The 18550-nt window shown below is 44.9% G+C and overlaps 1 protein-coding gene across 1 annotated transcript in view; it reads right to left on the reverse strand.

Annotated features, from left to right (window-relative positions):
* The window catches only part of capza1b (capping actin protein of muscle Z-line subunit alpha 1b), a 54380-nt gene extending 48066 nt beyond the window's left edge, over nt 1-6314 (reverse strand). The window contains exon 1 of the mRNA XM_080209775.1: nt 6206-6314. Coding sequence (XP_080065901.1) covers nt 6206-6238 — 33 coding nt within the window. The 5' untranslated portion in view covers nt 6239-6314. The remainder of the gene's footprint in view (nt 1-6205) is intronic.
* Between the last annotated feature and the right edge of the window lie 12236 nt (nt 6315-18550).

Consider the following 18550-nt stretch of genomic DNA (forward strand, 5'->3'; position numbering starts at 1 on the left):
ACAAACTCAATGCCCCAGCCGATGAAGGCAAGTATGCCGTATGCCTTCTTGACTCCCTTCTCCACCTGTATTGCCTATTTCAGTACACAAAAATTTCTGCCAAGGCCCCAGCAATTTCCTCTCTTGCCTCTCAGTACTAAACCTTTACTTGTGAAGTACCATCAATACTGTAACGCAGGAATCGCAGCAACAATTTGCACACAGCAAGATCCCACAAACAGCAATGTCATAAAGATGATAATCTGCTTTCAATAATGTTGATAACATTGGCCATGACATCAGAGAGAACTCACACGCTCTTTAATCTTTCACCTCAGCCTAAGAGGACACACAGGTCCTTAGCTTCAATTTTTCATCTTAAAGTTGGTACCTTTAAAAGTGCAGAATTGCTTCAGTAGATTTTACGCTCACGTCTCGGGAGTGAGGCTTGAACACACAACCTCCTCCTTCAGAGCATGCTACCCACTGAACCAAAGTTGACACGGGACATTGCTCAGTGAGTACCTCAAGTCATATGGGCTAAGGTACTGGGCTCAATCTCTGGTTGGTCACGGTTTATACAAATGAGACAGACATCCACTGAGCAATGAGGTGACTGGTGGCAGATCATGATACCCTTGTGGTTGAATTGCTTGTCGACCATTACTGTTGGAAGCTCATGCATGAACTGCTACTAAGGCAAAAGTATGGCAGGTGATTACGGCACTGAAGTGAGCAGTAAGTTAATACTTTCAACAAGTAAAGTAAAAGTAAAGTTTATTTATTAGTCACAAGTAAGGCTTACATTGACACTGCAATGAAGTTACTGTGAAATTCCCCTAGTCGCCATACTACGGTGCCTGTTTGGGTCAGTGCGCTTAACCAGCACAAAGGGTTAAAGTTAAGGTGCTTTGATGAAAGGGTCTCTGGACTCAAAACATCAGCTCTTTTCTCTCTGTACAGATGCTGCCAGACCTGCTGAGATTTTCCAGCATTTTCTCTATTGGTTTCAGATTCCAGCATCTGCAGTAATTTGCTTTTATGTATTGTTAAAGTTTATTTATTAGTGTCAAAAGTCAGCTTACAATGAAAGTACTGTGAAAATCCCCAGTTCGCCACACTCTAGCACCTGTTCAGGTACACTGACGGAGAATTTAGCGTGGCTAATTCACCTAACCAGCACGTCTTTGGACTGTGGGAGGAAACCTGCGCAGACAGGGGGAGAACGTGCAAACTTCATACAGACAGTGACCAAGCTGAGAATCGAACTGGCAGTATGAGGCAGCAGTAGTAACCACTGTGCCACGATGGAAAATAGTCACAGTCGTACTTTAAAAAGTTAAAAATATTTGAGCATCTGAAAGATGCAGACCTTTGTAAAGCCCAAAGTAATAAGGTGAAAGATAACGGAGGCTTGACAGGTTTCTATTTTCAAGAAACAGATTGGGTTCTTCATTTTCTTTGAACTCTTAAGCAGCTGTGTGCACCATGCATTGATACACACAGAATCACTCATTTCTAACTGACATTGATATTACCATACAGCATATAAAAACACCCTAAGGCAATTCAGGTCAAATGGAGAAAAATTGACTTTGTGGAGGAAATATGGACAGAGGTGACTGAACATGAGTTCAAGAGATAGGTTTCATCATTTACAGGGGACAGAGGGCTGGAAAATTGGGAAGACAATTCTCAACATGTTCGGTCAAATTGTTATGACAACCAACTTGCCTTAAAGACAAAAGCAGAAGTCAGGAACTCCAAGTCCCAACAGACCCTGGAACTTCCACTCACGCACGGGCTGGGAGCAGACTGTGCATGTGCAGTTCAGCATTTTCAGTTCTTCAGGCCAAGGATGGGTCTCACATGCCTGCACAAGAAGGGACAATGAAACCCAAACCTGGATGCTGTGATCGGCAGCGATGCGCCATTGAAGACAAGTGCCCCTGGCAACGCATAGGGAGAGGTCCGAAAAATAAAAGTCCCAGGCATGCCCCAGTTAAGGAAAAAGGATCGCAGAGTGAGGGGCTTCAATTAGAAAAAGGGATGCAGTTGGCAGATTTAGTGGTGAAGGCTCATGAGAAGCCTGGTAAAGGGCAGAAGGTTGGTTTCTCCATGCTACAGGCCATCGCAGCGAAGCTACCCTTTGGAGCAGCAACGGTTTGCTTGGCTCAGTCGAACAGCTGAAGTTGCTCTTGTGAGTTCACAATCAGGTGCAAAGTTGGGAATTCAGGGGACAGGAAGCATGGGAGGAGAGACTGAATCCATGTGAGATAAGCCATCACTGACACTGTCTGAATTGGAGTGATTCCTCTAACCTATACATTTTGGGACACTAAGGGACAATTTAGCATAGCCAAACTACCTAACCTGCACATCTTTGACTGTGGGAGGCAACTGGAGCACCCAGAGAAAACCAACGCAGACAGGGGTAGAACGTGCAAACTCCTCACAGTCACCCAAGGCCAGAATTGAATCCGTTTCTAGAAAATAAAAACTCAAGCTTCCATTATCTTTCAGCAATTACTTTGGATCTCTCAGATGCTCCAACATTTTTGACTTTTTAAACTCGTGGTCAGAGCTTTGAAGGTGAAGACTGAAATCCCTGATAGAGAGTTTTTCAAAGAGATTGATTCACTTCATTTACTGACATCCCTTTGAGCTGTTGAGAAATCCATGGAATCCGTCTTTATCTCTTGTGCCATTTATTGTGCAGTGTGGTATGTTTGATCACGGTTCACCTGTTAATTCATATACCTCATATTAACCCCGAATAAGAATAAACAAGATGTATACTGTTAATTGTAAAGCTTATTCTTGTGTTTTCAATACCCATGGAATCTTCTGGCTTTCTTCATTTAGCAAGTGCTTGGAATCTCATAAATTGTCTACTTCAAACAAAGCATTATTGGTCCCAAACTGAGTCTTAGCAAAAAACCTAGGGTTCTGGTTTAGAAATATAAAGAATGTAATTTATATATTTTCACCTGCATTTACTAATCGTATCATAAAGGACTATTAAATACAGTAGCTCCCAGGACACTTTAAGTGTACACAACTTTTCAAAAAATGTGGACAGTAAAAAGCGGGCAAAAAGTTTGAACAAATTGTATTTATGCTGCCGTAACAACAGCTTGTGCTGTGAATGTACAATACTCAAGGCAGCTAACAGATAGAAGTGATGTCCTCCTTCGTGGATCACAACCAAAAACAATTAAACCTTTCAATTGCTTTAAAGATACAGCGGACAGTATTGCCTAGAAGAGATCGTTTATACACAACTTCTCAGTTATATTTAAGACGTTTCAGTAAAGGCAGTACGGTAGCACAGCGGTTAGCACTGCTGCCTCACAGCGCCAGGGGCCTGAGTGACTGTGGAGTTTGCACATTCTCCTCATGTCTGCATGGGTTTCCTCTGTGTGCTCCTGCTTCCCTCTCAGTCCAAAGATGTGCAGGTCAGGCAGATGGGCCACGCTAAATTGCCCATTACTGTCTCAAGATGTAGCGGTTAGGGGAATTAAAGGGGTAATTATGTGGGGTTACGGGAATAGGGCATGGGTGGGATTGTTGTCGGTGCAGACTTGATGGCTGAATGGCCTCCTTCTGTACTGTAGGGATTCTATGATCGAGGTATTTTTCAATTAAAACCACTTCCTCTGAATGACAGTAACGTCCAATGATGATGTGAAGCATCTCACATAGCTTCTACTTTAATTGCAAATGATTTATTGTTCAGCAGTTTCCTCAAAGTGCATTGTTGAACCCAGTTATCTCGGTATTTTGAAGTTGATATTTAAGTAAACTGACACACATGGGCCTTGAATTGGGAGCTTTTATCTGCACTTTGGTTCCTTCAGTTTTCAAAGTGAACTTTGAAAGCTTCTGCTGCCACTCTCAAGAGCAGAAGTAACTGGATCCGTCTCTCCACTCCTTCATTCCCCACCCACCCCCAGCACTCCCACTGTTTGCAGTTTTCAGTATCGTGGTTCTATGTTACAATACAAGGAAGTAACTAAATAGTATACGGGAAGAATTTGAAAACCCAAAAAAAACAAAATTGGAAAGCCACCGCCCAGTGAGGTTCTGAGTCAGATTTTGTTGTATAAGAATTCACTATTTTCGGCCAGGGCAACTGTAACCTGTGGAACTGTATCCCATTATCAGAAAATTAAACAAAGTTGGGAGGTTGGAGGGGATTAAGAGTAAATCTACAAAAAAAACTGCACCTTTCTATTACACACTATCTTTTATAAAATAAGTCGCATTTATATCATGCTTTTAATGCAAGGAGCTTCACATAATTATTCGAGGACACAGTGGTATTCAGTCAACATGGTGGCACAATTGTCTGAATGACAATTTAGAAGAATGGTGGCACAATGCTTAGCACTACTGCCTCACAGCGCCAGGGGCCCGGGTTCAATTCTGGCCTTGGGATTCTGTCCATGTGGAGTTTGCATTTTCTTTCCACATCTGTGTGGGTTTCCTCCGGTTTCCCCCCTGTAGTCCAAAGATGTGTGGGTTAGGTTGACTGACCACGCTAAATTGCCCCGAGCGTCAGGGGGATTAGCAGGGTAAATATGTGGGGTTATGGAAATGCAGCCTGCGTGGGATTATGGTTGGTACAGACTTAATGGGCCTAATGGCCTCCTTCTGTACTGCAGAGGTTCTATATGTATGTATTCAGGGAGCATTGTATAGTCAAGAAAGCTTCAAAATAAAAAAGCAGTCAAACTTGGTATCTACAAACCTAAGCTTGAAACCAAGATAAAAATAGTTTACAGGCAAATAGGATAATGTAGAAAACAAGATTGAGTGGAATGATTTGTTTGTGACATTGAACATATACCTGGAGGGTGGCATGACGAGATCTAACCTCAAGTGGTTGAAGCAGTGATCGGAAGACAAGAACAAACACAGCTCACCATAAAAGCAGTTTGGAAATTCTAACTTCAGTAGAATCACAGAAACTTAAAAGTCAATTTGGAATCACTTTAAATGAGACTACAATCAAAATTCACAAGAACTTAACACAAACAAGTGCTACCAATACCAACAAGGGCCAGTCACCAGGGCAGTGAGCAATGCATATTCAGGCATGCTAAACCATATAGTGGTGCGCACTTAGCTGTAGCACCCTGGCAAGTTTCAAACAAGAACGACAAACTTGCTGACATCTTTGCAAAACATTTCAGAGACGTACAGGCTGAGTCACAATTGGTTAATTACAGTTCTCATACAAGGAAAAAGTTAACTAAGAAAAGTCTACACTTGCACAAAATTCAAAATTACACCTTTTCTGAAAATCAATTTAACACGAACATAATCGCTTCAACCAAAGTGAGGCCCACCCTTTTCAAGTAAACTTGACAGGAGATGACAAGCATGATCCAAAATAAAACATACCACCAAATGCTATTTCAACTCCACTTGCTGAACATGCAAAGACTAGGAATTTGGTATGTACAATACGTAACTTTCATATCAACACATTCAAATGCCTGATTGCCAAAACATCTTTATTTATTAGTCACAAGTAGGCTTACATTAACACTGGAATGAAGTTACTGTGAAAATACCCCAGTCACCACACTACAGCATCTCTTTGGGTACACCAAGGGGCAATTTAGCATGGCCAATGCACCTAACCAGCACTCGTCTTTTGGACTGTGGGAGGGAACAGGAGCACCCAGAGGAAACCCACGCAGACACGGGGAGAACGTGCAAACTCCACACAGGCAGTGACCCAAGCTGGGAATCGATCCCAGGTCCCTGGCGCTGTGAGGCAGCAGTGCTAATCACTGTGCCACCTTCTGTTCTTCAGTGTCAACAAAATGATGTGGGGGGTGCCAGAGGAATTGCGGGGGGGGGGGGGGGGAGGGAAGAGGAGCATAAAGGTGGGGGAAATGGGGGGGGGGGGGGAGAGGAGAAGCTTTGGGTGTGATGGGGGAGCGTTGGGAGGGGGTTGAGGAGAAAGATTGTCCCCTCCCACGGGTCTGGCATGGTGGGTGGGGGGCGGTGTGCTGAGCCAGTTCCCCCCCCCCTCGGCGGGAGTGTCAGATTCTGGGCTCTAAGGCGGGGGCCCCGGTGCCCGGCGGGTTGGCCCTGCCACCCAGGGCCGCGTCCCCGGTCTGAACATTCGGCCCGCAGGCGCCTTGCAGCGGCCCCGCGTTCCCGGCTCCGGCTCCAGTCCCCCCGACCCCGGCTCCCGCTTCTCTCTCACCTTCTCGCTGTCTGAGAGCTGCTCCTCCGCCATCTTGAATCCAGCGCTATCCCGCCGCCAGGCATCATGGGAGCAACCCTACAGGGGGCGGGGCCTCCTCCCCTGCTCACCCGCGCCGCCCTGCAGCCCAGCACCGGTACTGCAACTGACCCTGCCAGCCCAATGAACACTGCCAGCCTAGTGAACACTGCCAGCCCAATGAACACTGCCAGCCCAGTGACACTGCCAGCCCGATGAACACTGCCAGCCCAGTGACCCTGCCAGCCCAGTGAACACTGCCAGCCTAGTGAACACTGCCAGCCCAATGAACACTGCCAGCCCAGTGAACACTGCCAGCCCAGTGAACACTGCCAGCCCAGTGACACTGCCAGCCCGATGAACACTGCCAGCCCAGTGAACACTGCCAGCCCAGTGAACACTGCCAGCCCAGTGACACTGCCAGCCCGATGAACACTGCCAGCCCAGTGAACACTGCCAGCCCAATGACACTGCCAGCCCAGTGAACACTGCCAGCCCAATGACACTGCCAGCCCAGTGAACACTGCCAGCCCAATGACACTGCCAGCCCAGTGAACACTGCCAGCTCAGTGACCCTGCCAGCCCAATGAACATTGCCCAGTGACACTGCCAGCCCAGTAAACACCGCCAGCCCAATAATCACTTCCAGCCTAGTGACACTGTCCAGTGACACTGCCAGTCCAGTGAACACTACCCAGTGACATTGCCAGCCCAGTGAACATTGATAGTGAGCAGTGCCAGCCCAGTGACACTGCCAGCTCAGTGAATATTGCCAGTGGGCAGTGACACTGCCCCATGAGCACTGCCCAGTGAACACTGCCAGCCCAGTGGCACTGCCCAGTGAGCCCTGTCACTGCCCTTTCCAGCAATGCTCACATCCCAAGAAAGAATAAAATGGGTGCGACAGAACATCTTGACAACTACATTGCTACCCTAGCCAGTTATATAGAACAGGAGAACGGGCAGACACTTAGTTGTTGAAATTTAATGCAGAGAAGTGTGAAATGATACATTTGGTTGGAAGAATGGGACAGCATGGTGGCACAGTGATTAGCACTTCTGCTTCACAGCTCCAGGGACCTGGGTTTGATTCCCAGCTCGGGTCACTGTCTGTTTGGAGTTTGTACAATCTCCTCGTGTCAGCGTGGGTTTCCTCCAGGTGCTCTGGTTTCCTCCCACAGTCCAAAGAGGCGCGGCTTAGGTTGATTGGCCACGCTGACAATAGCCTTTAATATCCTGAGATGCATAGGTTAGAGGGATTAGTGGGTAAATATGGGCTAAATATGTAGGAATATGGGGTTTGGGCCTGGGTGGGATTGTGATTGGTGCAGACTCCATGGGCCTAATGGCCTCTTTCTGTACTGTAGTCTTTCTACGATAATGAAGAGTGACAAATGAACTAAATGATACTGTAATATCTTGGAAAGAGCAGTGACCGCCATGTGGATTAACTCAAGATCTATTTATTAACAGGAATAACTATTTACAAGGAGTGAGAAAGATGTTATTGATTATTTTGACTCCAGTCTCCAGGCTGACTGGGAGACCCCACGCTCAGCCCCAAGATTTGGCCCGATTGGTCGAACTAGTCACATGACCCTCTGAAACCTCACCCTTTGAAGAGTGATATGCTGCGGGACAGGTATGTTTGATGCCATTTGATGACCTGAAATATGGAACTCCTTGCTGGTAAATGATGTCCCATTGTCCAAAGCCAACACCTCTGGTTAATGTGTGTGTCCACTCTAAGAAGGAACATTGAGCCCAAGAATGGACCTGCAAAGTCAATGTGGAATCTCACCCACAGCTGCCCTGGCCACCTGGCCAGAGGTACATTGGGCTGCTGACAGAAACTTATGTTGTACCTGACATTGGTCACACCATTGAACCATGCTTTGTATGTTCGTGTCTAACCTGACCCACTACAGATAACTGTGTGCCAACATTTTCATTTTGGGCGGGCGCTTTGTATTTCCTCCAATAATAATTTCCTGCCAGGTGTGCAGATGCTCATCCTCGCTCCCCACAGAAGGACACTGTCTTTGCAACTCATTTCATCCTTCCTTGTTTGAAAAGGTTCCAGTTGTTCAGACATTCTATTGTAATACTAGCCATGAAGAGCCAAACACTTAATTCTGAACAACATTGGAACCTTCTGAGTCTAGTATTTGGCCTGTTGCGATGATATGATAGTGTGTTGAGGAAACTCATAGCAAGGATAATTTCCTGTGGCACTGGCGGGGCAGGGTATTTTCTGGTAATGGGAGATGGCTCAAGACTTCTGCATTGATACATGTTTGTGTTGGAAGGTATATCCGTAAGCAGCCAACAATAAAGCCTAATGCTGTAAGCTTGCAAATGCTATTAGAGGGATGGCTTTATCTTATCTAAATAAGCCTAGCAGACGTTTATGATCAGTAATTATGGAATAAGTAAATGCTGTCCATAAACAGATTGGAGGAATTTCTTTGTCATAAGAACATAAGAAATAGGAGCAGGAGTAGGCCATCTAGCCCTTCGAGCCTGCCCCGCCATTCAATAAGATCATGGCTGATCTGTCGTGGCTCAGTTCCACTTTCCCGCCCTCTCCCCATAACCCTTAATCCCCTCTCTTATCAAGAACCCATCAACCCGCTTCTTAAAAATATTTAGCGAGGCAGCCTCCACCACTTCAACGGGCAGAGAATTCCAGAGATTCACCACCCTTTGACTGAAGAAGTTCCTCCTCAACTCCATTCTAAACCGCCTCCCCTTTATCTTGAGGCTGTGCCCCCTAGTCCTACTGTCTTTTTTGAGTGGGAAGAGTCTCTCCACCTCTATCCTATCCATCCCATTCATCATCTTATACATCTCAATGAGATCTCCCCTCATTCTTCTAAACTCTAACGAGTACAAGCCCAGTTTATTCAGCCTCTCCTCATAGCTCAATCCCCTCAACTCCGGTATCAGCCTAGTAAACCTCCTCTGCACTCCCTCCAGGGCTAAAATATCCTTGCGCAGGTGCGGCGCCCAAAACTGCACACAGTACTCCAGCTGCGGCCTCACCAATGCCCTATACAGCTGCAGCAAGACCTCCCTACTTTTATATTCAATCCCCCTCGCTATGAAGGCCAGCATCCCATTCGCCTTCCTGACCACCTGCCAACATGACAGCCAACCCCTTTTTCTCAATCTGTGAACATGCCTTTTCAAGAATCAGTTATGGTCCTTGAAGGATAGCTGAGTGGTTTTTCTAATGCCTCCTTTATTTTGTCTGACAAAACAGCTCCAATTCCACATCACAAGTGAGAATGATTTCTTCTGAAGGATCGAAATGGACTAAAAGGCAGGACGACTTGTTTCACTTGTCTGAAGGCTTCATATTGCTGTGTCTTCCAGTACCATCGCTTCTTTAATAATGCAGGTAGAGGTGCCAATATCATAGACAAGCTTGGAATGAGCCTTCCGTAATAATTTACCATTCCAAGAAAAGATTTTAACTCTGTCACATTCTTTGGAACTGCTGCTTCCTTAATGGCCGTAACTTAAAGTTTAAAGTTAATTTATTATTCACAAGTAGACTTACATTCACATTCCAATGAAGTTACTGTGAAATTCCCCTAGTCACCACACTCCACATCTGTTCGGGTACACTGAGGGAGAATTTAGCACGGCCAATGCACCTAACCTGCACATCTTTGGACTGTGGGAGGAAACCGGAGCACACGGAGGAAACCCACAGAGATACATAACATAAGAACATAAGAACATAAGAAATAGGAGCAGGAGTAGGCCATCCAGCCCTTCAAGCCTGCCCCGCCATTCAATAAGATCATGGCTGATCTGTCGCTGCTCAGTTCCACTTTCCCGCTTTCTCCCCATAACCCTTAATCCCCTCTCTTATCAAAAACCCATCAACCAGCTTCTTAAAAATATTTAGCGAGGCAGCCTCCACCACTTCAACAGGCAGAGAATTCCAGAGATTCACCACCCTTTGACTGAAGAAGTTCCTCCTCAACTCCGTTCTAAACCGCCCCCCCCTTTTATCTTGAGGCTGTGCCCCCTAGTCCTACTGTCTTTTTTGAGCGGGAAGAGTCTCTCCACCTCTATCCTATCCATCCCATTCATCATCTTATAAGTCTCAATGAGATCTCCCCTCATTCTTCTAAACTCTAACGAGTACAAGCCCAGTTTATTCAGCCTCTCCTCATAGCTCAACCCCCTCAACTCTGGTATCAGCTTAGTAAACCTCCTCTGCACTCCCTCCAAGGCCAAAATATCTTTGCGCAGGTGCGGCGCCCAAAACTGCACACAGTACTCCAGCTGCAGCCTCACCAATGCCCTATACAGCTGCAGCAAGACCTCCCTACTTTTATATTCAATCCCCCTCGCTATGAAGGCCAGCATCCCATTCGCCTTCCTGACCACCTGCTGCACCTGCAAGCTGGGTTTTTGCGACTCATGCACAAGGACCCCGAGGTCCCTCTGCACCGTCGCCTGCTGCAGTTTTTCGCCCCGTAAGTAATAGTCCTTCCTACCATTCTTCCTACCAAAGTGGACCACCTCACACTTGCCAACATTAAATTCCATTTGCCATTTCCTGGCCCATTCGCCCAGCCTATCTAGATCCTTCTGCAGACTCTCCACACCCTCCGCACAATTTGCCGTTCCCCCTATCTTGGTGTCATCAGCAAATTTCGACACCCTACACTCGGTTCCCTCCTCCGGGGAGAATGTGCATCATTCCACACAGACAGTGACCCAAGCCAGGAATCGAACCCAGATCCCTGGTGCTGTGAGGCAGCAGTGCTAACCACTGTGCCACCTTGCCACCCTTTATCTTCCTTTAGGTGCAGCCACTGGGCATTTATTCAAATCCACAAATAAATCAATTTATTTGCCTTAAAGGTGCATTTGTCTCTCTCGAATTATATTCCCACTTACTAGAACTTTTTTAAAACTTCCTCTAGGTTGGTTCAGCTGTTCTTTTTTGTGGCTCCTGTGATTAACACATCTTCCAACTAAACAACTACCTTAGGTAAATCTTGCAATAGGTGCTCCATTGTGCATTGGTGTACTGGTACCCTTATGTGTGTTCATAGCGACAAACTCCCTGAATGCATCATCCAGTTCCAGCTGCTGGTAGCATGACTCATGTCTAACACAGTTAGATCTCCAGCCAGCTTGATGTATAGGTCCTCTAATATTAGGTATGGAACAGCTGTTCTTTATTGCCACCTGATTCACCATTAACTTATGGACTGCACATATTTGTATGCTTTTATCTGGCTTAAACACTGACACAATGGAAATTGCCCATTCTACGAATTTTATGGGCTTTACAATGTCCAAGTCCTCTCATCATTTGCAATCGGACTCCATCTTCTCATGCAGTGAATCAGCTAGAGGATTTGCTCTGTGAAATGTTGATGTAGCCTTTGGATGTGCATATGTTTTGGCTATCAAGCCTTGTATTTTGTCTAGTTCTTCCTGAAGTACTTCCTGATATCTCCAGAGGACGTCATGTAAGTCTCCTTCATTAGTTTTGAACATTTCTAACCAGCTTTATTTTCTGAAGCCAATCTTACCCCATCAAATTTGGCTTTCAAATACTTCAAAGACAGTTGGGCAGACTGCTGTCTGTAACTTATAGGTACTGATGTTGTTCCCAAAATCTGCTTAGCATCCCCGCATATTTTGCCAGCCTGGTTTCAGTGTTTTTAACCTCAGGAGCTGAACGCCTCCCATAGATGTTGATAGGTTTTTTCTCCTGCTATTGTGGCGGAGGTTCCTGTGTCTACCTCCTTTTGAATGGACGCTATCAACCATCAGGACGATTGCAATGGGAGCCACTTTGCCCACCTTCATATTATTCCACCTGTACACATTTGATCCTTCTTCAGAATGACTCTCTACGCTGTGCATTGGACCTGGAATTATTTTCCTCTAGCACCGGGCAGGTCTTATTTAGCCTTGCACTTGCTTCTTATCTGCCCCTTTCTGTCACAGGCATAACACACAACTTCCCTAAATCTACACTTCCGCTGGAGGGGGGTGGGTTTGCCACCCTGATGGCATCCTTCACAGTTCTTGTTTTGTAACCCGAACGCACCCTCTCTGGTTCTGTAATTCTTTGTTCATTAAACTCTGTGTAACTTCACCACATTCCATTAGCAGTTTCTCTCCAAACTGGTGGATTTTGCCAGCTCGCACACTTTGAGGTTTCAGTGTGCCTTTTTCTTCACAGCTCATTGCAACGGCAATTTCGAACACCTTCTTCAGGTTATTCCTGTTTCTGCCAACAGTTTATTCTGTACAGCAATATTATTCACCCGCACACTAACTGGTCTCTCAACATCTCATTAAGGTCGGAACCAATTTCACAATGTTCGGCCGTTTGTCTCAAACTCACCACAAAAACTACAGTTGCCTCCCCAGGTATTCTTGCCGTCAAATTAAATTTATATCTCTGCTCAGTCACTGAGGGCATTGGGTGATAGTGCCCTTTCACAATTCCAATAAATTCTTTGAATGTTGTGGTCTTCCGGAGAAGTCAAGCTCCTTATCAATTTATAGGTTTGGGCGCTGCAGGCTGTTATCAAAATTACCTTCTGCTTCTCTTCCACCCAACCCCCCAATTTTGTGTGCTTTGAAGAAGTATCGCAGGTATTCAATGCATGGAACCCAGTCCTCCAAGTTGGGGTCGAATGGCTCAGCTTTCTGAATAGGGGCATTGTGATAAATCACTGACTGTTGAATAGACGTGCTTCCAATGACTTGTACACGAGGTCTCCATCCATTGACTCTGTCTACACTTCCTGCCTCCTGGAGCCAGCATAAGTAAAGACCCCACGCACCCCAGATATTCCCTCTTCCACCTTCTTCCGTCAGAAGAAATTACAGTAGTCTGAGGTCACGTACCAACCGACTCAAGAACAGTTTCTTCCCTGGTGCTGTCAGACTTTTGAATGGACTTACCTTGCATTAAGTTGATCTTTCTCTACACCCTAGGCATGACACTACATCCTGCACTCTCTCATTTCCTTCTCTGTGAATGGTATGTTTTGTCTGTGTAGCACGCAAGAAACAATACTTTTCAGAGTATGTTAATACATGTGACAACAATAAATCAACTCAGTCGCATCTTTCTCACTCTCTACATATAGTTATTCCTGTTAGTAAATAGTTCTTTAGTTACTCCACTGGGTGTTTGTTACTCTTTTCAAGATATTACATTTGGTGAGAAGGTGAACAGAACACTTCACATTTGTCACTGAGAGCAGCAGAGCAGATTTGATTAGATTTGATTTATTATTGTCACATGTATTAACATATAGTGAAAAGTATTGTTTCTTGGGTGTTATACAGACAAAGCATACAGTTCATAGAGAAAGAAAGGAGAGAGTGCAGAGTGTAGTGTTACAGTCATAGCTACGGTGTAGAGAAAGATCAACTTAATACAAGGTAAGTCCATTCAAAAGTCTGACAGCTGCAGGGAAGAAGCTGTTCTTGAGTCGGTTGATACATGACCTCAGACTTCTGTATCTTTTTCCTGATGGAAGAAGGTGGAAGAGGGAATGTCCAGGGTGCATGTCCTCCTTAATTATGCTGGCTGCTTTGCCAAGGCAACGGGAAGTGTAGACAGAGTCAATGGGTGGGAGGCTGGTTTGCGATCTTTTGTAGTTTCTTGCACTCTTGGGCAGAGCAGGAGCCATCCCAAACTGTGATACAACCAGAAAGAATGCTTTCTATGGTGCATCTGTAAAAGTTGGTGAGAGTTGTAGTTGACATGCCACATTTTTTTTAGCCTTCTGAGAAAGCAGAGGCATTGGTGGGCTTTCTTAATGTAGCGCCAGCATGGGGGATCGGGATAGGTTATTGGTGATCTGGACACCTAAAAACTTAAAGCTCGCAACCATTTGTTCCCATTGATGTAGACAGGGGCATGTTCTCCACTACGCTTCCTGAAGTCAATGACTATCTCCTTCATTTTGTTGATATTGAGGGAGAGGTTATTGTCATCACACCAATTCACCAGATTCTCTATCTCAATCCTGTACTGTGTCTCATTATTGTTTGAGATTTGACCCACTACAGTGGTGTTGTCAGCAAACTTGAATCCTAGACTTCCTCACCCACAGACCGTAATCAGTAAGTATAGGCAACAACACCTCCACCACAATCATCCTCAACACCGGTGCACCACAAGGCTGTGTTCTCTGCCCCCTACTAAAATCCTCATACACCTATGACTGTGTGGCCAAATTCCCCTCCAGCTTGATTTTCATAAGAACATAAGAACATAAGAAATAGGAGCAGGAGTAGGCCATCAAGCCCTTTGAGCCTGCCCCGCCATTCAATAAGATCATCAGCCATGATCTTATTGAATGGCGGGGCAGGCTCGAAGGGCTAGATGGCTTACTCCTGCTCCTATTTCTTATGTTCTTATGAAAATCAAGCTGGAGGGGAATTTGGCCACACAGTCATAGGTGTATGAGGAGTATAGTAGGGGGCAGAGAACACAGCCTTGTGGTGCACCGGTGTTGAGGATGATTGTGGTGGAGGTGTTGTTGCCTATACTTACTGATTACAGTCTGTGGGTGAGGAAGTCTAGGATCCAGTTGCAGAGGGAGGAGCCAAGCCCCAGGCCATGGAGTTCAGAGATGAGTTTTGTAAAAAAAAGAAATTTTACAGATGCACCATAGAAAGCATTCTTTCTAGATGTATCTGCTGTGCCCAAGACCGTAAGAAACTACAAAGGGATGTGAATGTAGTCCAATCCATCACGCAAACCAGCCTCCCATCTATTGAACCTGTCTACACTCCCTGCTGCCTCGGCAAAGAAGCTCGTATAATTAAGGATCTCGACGCACCCCCGGACATTCTCTCTTCCTCCTTCTTCTGTCAGGCAAAGGATACAAAAGTCTGAGGTCATGTACCAACTGACTCGACAACAGCTTCTTCCCTGCTGCTGTCAGACTTTTGAATGGACCTACCCTATACTAAGTTGATCTCTCTCTACACCTTATCTCTGACCGTAATACTACATTCTGCACTCTCTCTTTTCCTTCTCTGTGAACATTATGCCTTGTCTGTATAGCAAGTAACAATACATTCCACCGTGTACTAATACATGCGACAAAAATAAATCAAATCAGAATGTTTGACCGAATACATCCTAGGAACATGTTTTATTTCTCTTTGCACCCACCTCCCCCCCCACCCCCACCCCTCAGCCCAAGGGGTACAGGAATCTCCAAGAAGGAAGACAAAATAATTCCATGATGCTGAGGTCAGAGTGGTTTCCAATGATACTCCAACACTGAAACAACAAGGACAAAGAAAGAAGTGTAAGAAAAACACTTCCGTGACTTGTCTATGTGTGGCAGAAAGGTGGGGATTTCCAACCACTCAGGATTGTCTGCTATCCCGAGGATTTAAAGATTAATTTCCGGAGCACAGATCTCAAACAATAATGACACACAGTGATTGGGATAGGAATGAAAGGATTTTTAAAACAAACGTAGCAAATCGTTGAGCTCTGAAAATGCACTGTCTGAGAAACAGATTAAATGATTTGATTTATTGTCACATGTATTAACATACAGTAAAAAAATACTGTTTCTTGTTGCTATACAGACAAAACATACCATTCATAGAGAAGGAAATGAGAGAGTGCAGAATGTAGTAACTTTCAGAAGAGAATTGTGTAAATACTTTAAAGTGGAAAGCTCTGCAAGGTAATGGGAAAAGCGTAGGGAATGGAGTTGACTGGATAACTCTTTCATAAGAGCAAATATGGGCATGATGGACTGAATGGCCTGTTTCTGTGCAGTATTATTTTACATGATTCAGGTCTAACCAAACATTCAGAAGTTAAAGCATTTCCCTTTACCCGAGCCTGTCTGTATGGGTGAGGCAAAGAAATGGCGGAGAAAGGAAGCTTCATTCATTTAAATAATTTATTTGTGCAAGGTATTTACACAGGCTGGGACCATTCTTCAACAAAGAAGCCCTGTTCATCCAGTTTGGATGTCAAACAACACATTTAGGAAATCCCAGCTCAGCAAATCAGCTGTAAAAGGAGTTTTGAAACAAATTACAACACCACATCAGTCAACAACACCAGAGGGGCGAAGTCCACAGTGACTGATTGACTTTACTTCATTGTGAAGTGAGTAAAGGGTGAGGCCCAAATAACAAACAGAATAAATTTCTTTGGTTTATTCAAGTGTGACACAGAGAAAAGCTGTTCCCAAACAGTGCATGAAGTAATGCATGGAAAATTTAAACCAAGTAAGAAAACTTTGTTCCTTTTCTGTTCATTCAATGCCCAAAATAAATGTATTTTGAGGTGTCAGCTCTGGCTCATCTCTACTTTTAAAATTTATTCATGGGACACGGGCATCGCTGGCTGGGCCAGCATTTATTGCCCATCCCTAGTTGCCCTTGAGAAGGTGGTGGTGAGCTGCCTTCTTGAACCACAGTAAAAAGTCTGACAACACCAGGTTTTAGTCCAACCTATTTATTTGATAATATACTCGCAAGCTTTCGGGTTAGCCCCTTCATCACCTGACGAAGCGGCTAACCCGAAAGCTTGCGAGTATATTATCAAATAAATAGGTTGGACTAAAACCTGGTGTTGTCAGACTTTTTACTGTGTTTACGCCAGTCCAACGCCGGCATACCCACTTCTTGAACCACTGCAGTCCATGTTCCGTGGGTTGACCCACAATGCTGTTAGGGAGGGAATTCCAGAATCTTGACCCAGTGATTGCGAAGGGAAGGCCGATATATTTCCAAGTCAGGATGGTGAGTGGCTTGGAGGGGAACTTGCAGGTGGTGGTGTTCCCGTGTATCTGCTGCCCTTGTTCTTTGAGATGGAAGTGGTTGTGGGTTTGGAAGGTGCTGCCTAAGCATCTTTGGTGACTTGCTGCAATGTATTTAGTAAGATAACCCACGTTGCTGCTACTGAACGTCGATGATGGAGGTAATGAATGTTTGTAATGTGGTGCCAATCAAGCAGGCTAATTTGTCCTGGATGGTGTTGAGCTTCTTGAGTGTTGTTGGAGCTGCACCCACCCAGACAAGTGGTGTGTATTCCATCACACTCCTCATTGTGTCTTTTATTAGTGGGTTCATTCCAGAGACCTGAGAATAAGATCTAGACTGACACTCCAGTGCAGTATTGTGGAGGCACTGCAATGTTGGAGCTAGAATCATATAATCCCTACTGTGTAAAGGAGGCCATTTGGCCCACTGAGCAGGCATTGACTCTGACAGGGCATCTTACCCAGGCCTTCACACCCGTCCTATCCCTGTAACCCCATACATTTAGCATGGCTAATCCACCAAAACTATTCATGTTGGGACACCAAGGGGCAGCCAAAAATCCCTTTATTTACAATTCCAACAACAGTACACAGAGTGGTATCAGTCAGCAGTCTACCTCCCCAGTTAAATACAAGGAAAAGATTCTCTGATTGGCCCATCAATTGACTCCTTAACCAGGGATTTCATATTCCAATAGGTCAACTCAATGGCCTGATTGAAATGATTAGAGGGTTGGAAGCTCAGTTCAGAGTGACTTTACAAACTGTCAGGTCAGAGGCAGTGGTTAGAGAGGGAGGGCAGAATTGGTGGAGCGGATAACGGGGGCCAAAGTCATTGCAGGATCTCAGATTGGCGTGGAACCTGCAACCTCTTAGCTTGTTTGATTCAATAACACAACAGGAACTAAATGACTCAATATTTACACATTAACAGAAAGAAGATGTCTTTTCAGAAAGTCAGGGGTAAACACACTGTTCCCCTGTTGCACGGACGTGGATTTGAAACTGGGTGTTACTGGTCAGGAAATAATCTCCGAAATATTGCAAGAGACTGGAATACAAGGTCACCTTATAGAAAACAGTCATTCCGACCCTATCCTGTGATAGTGTCTATCATTACGCATTGTAACTGGTGATACATCTGCTATTCCAGACACTGGAATATCTGTAATCACCAGTCATCCAAACTAGTTTTTGTAATCATGAGTCATGACAATGGAATATATGTCCATGATCTCCACTGAAAATAAATTACACCAGCAGACGTACTTCCCTGAAATAAAAACCAGTTTGTTCCTCCAGGAATAGTCCACCACTTGGGTTTATTTATAAAAAAATTCATAATTAACATTGGAAAAAATCCCATGATGCTTCTCAAATTAAGTAGTCTGACAACACTAGGTTAAAGTCCAACAGGATTATTTGGTAGCACAAGCTTTCAGAGCGCTACCCTTTCATTAGATGAGTGAAGGATTGGGTTCACAAACAGGGCATATATAGACACAGGCTCAATTAC

The sequence above is a fragment of the Carcharhinus amblyrhynchos genome, chromosome 22, assembly GCF_965287045.1.
Source record: "Carcharhinus amblyrhynchos chromosome 22, sCarAmb.v2.hapA, whole genome shotgun sequence".
NCBI classification, from domain to species: Eukaryota; Metazoa; Chordata; class Chondrichthyes; order Carcharhiniformes; family Carcharhinidae; genus Carcharhinus; species Carcharhinus amblyrhynchos.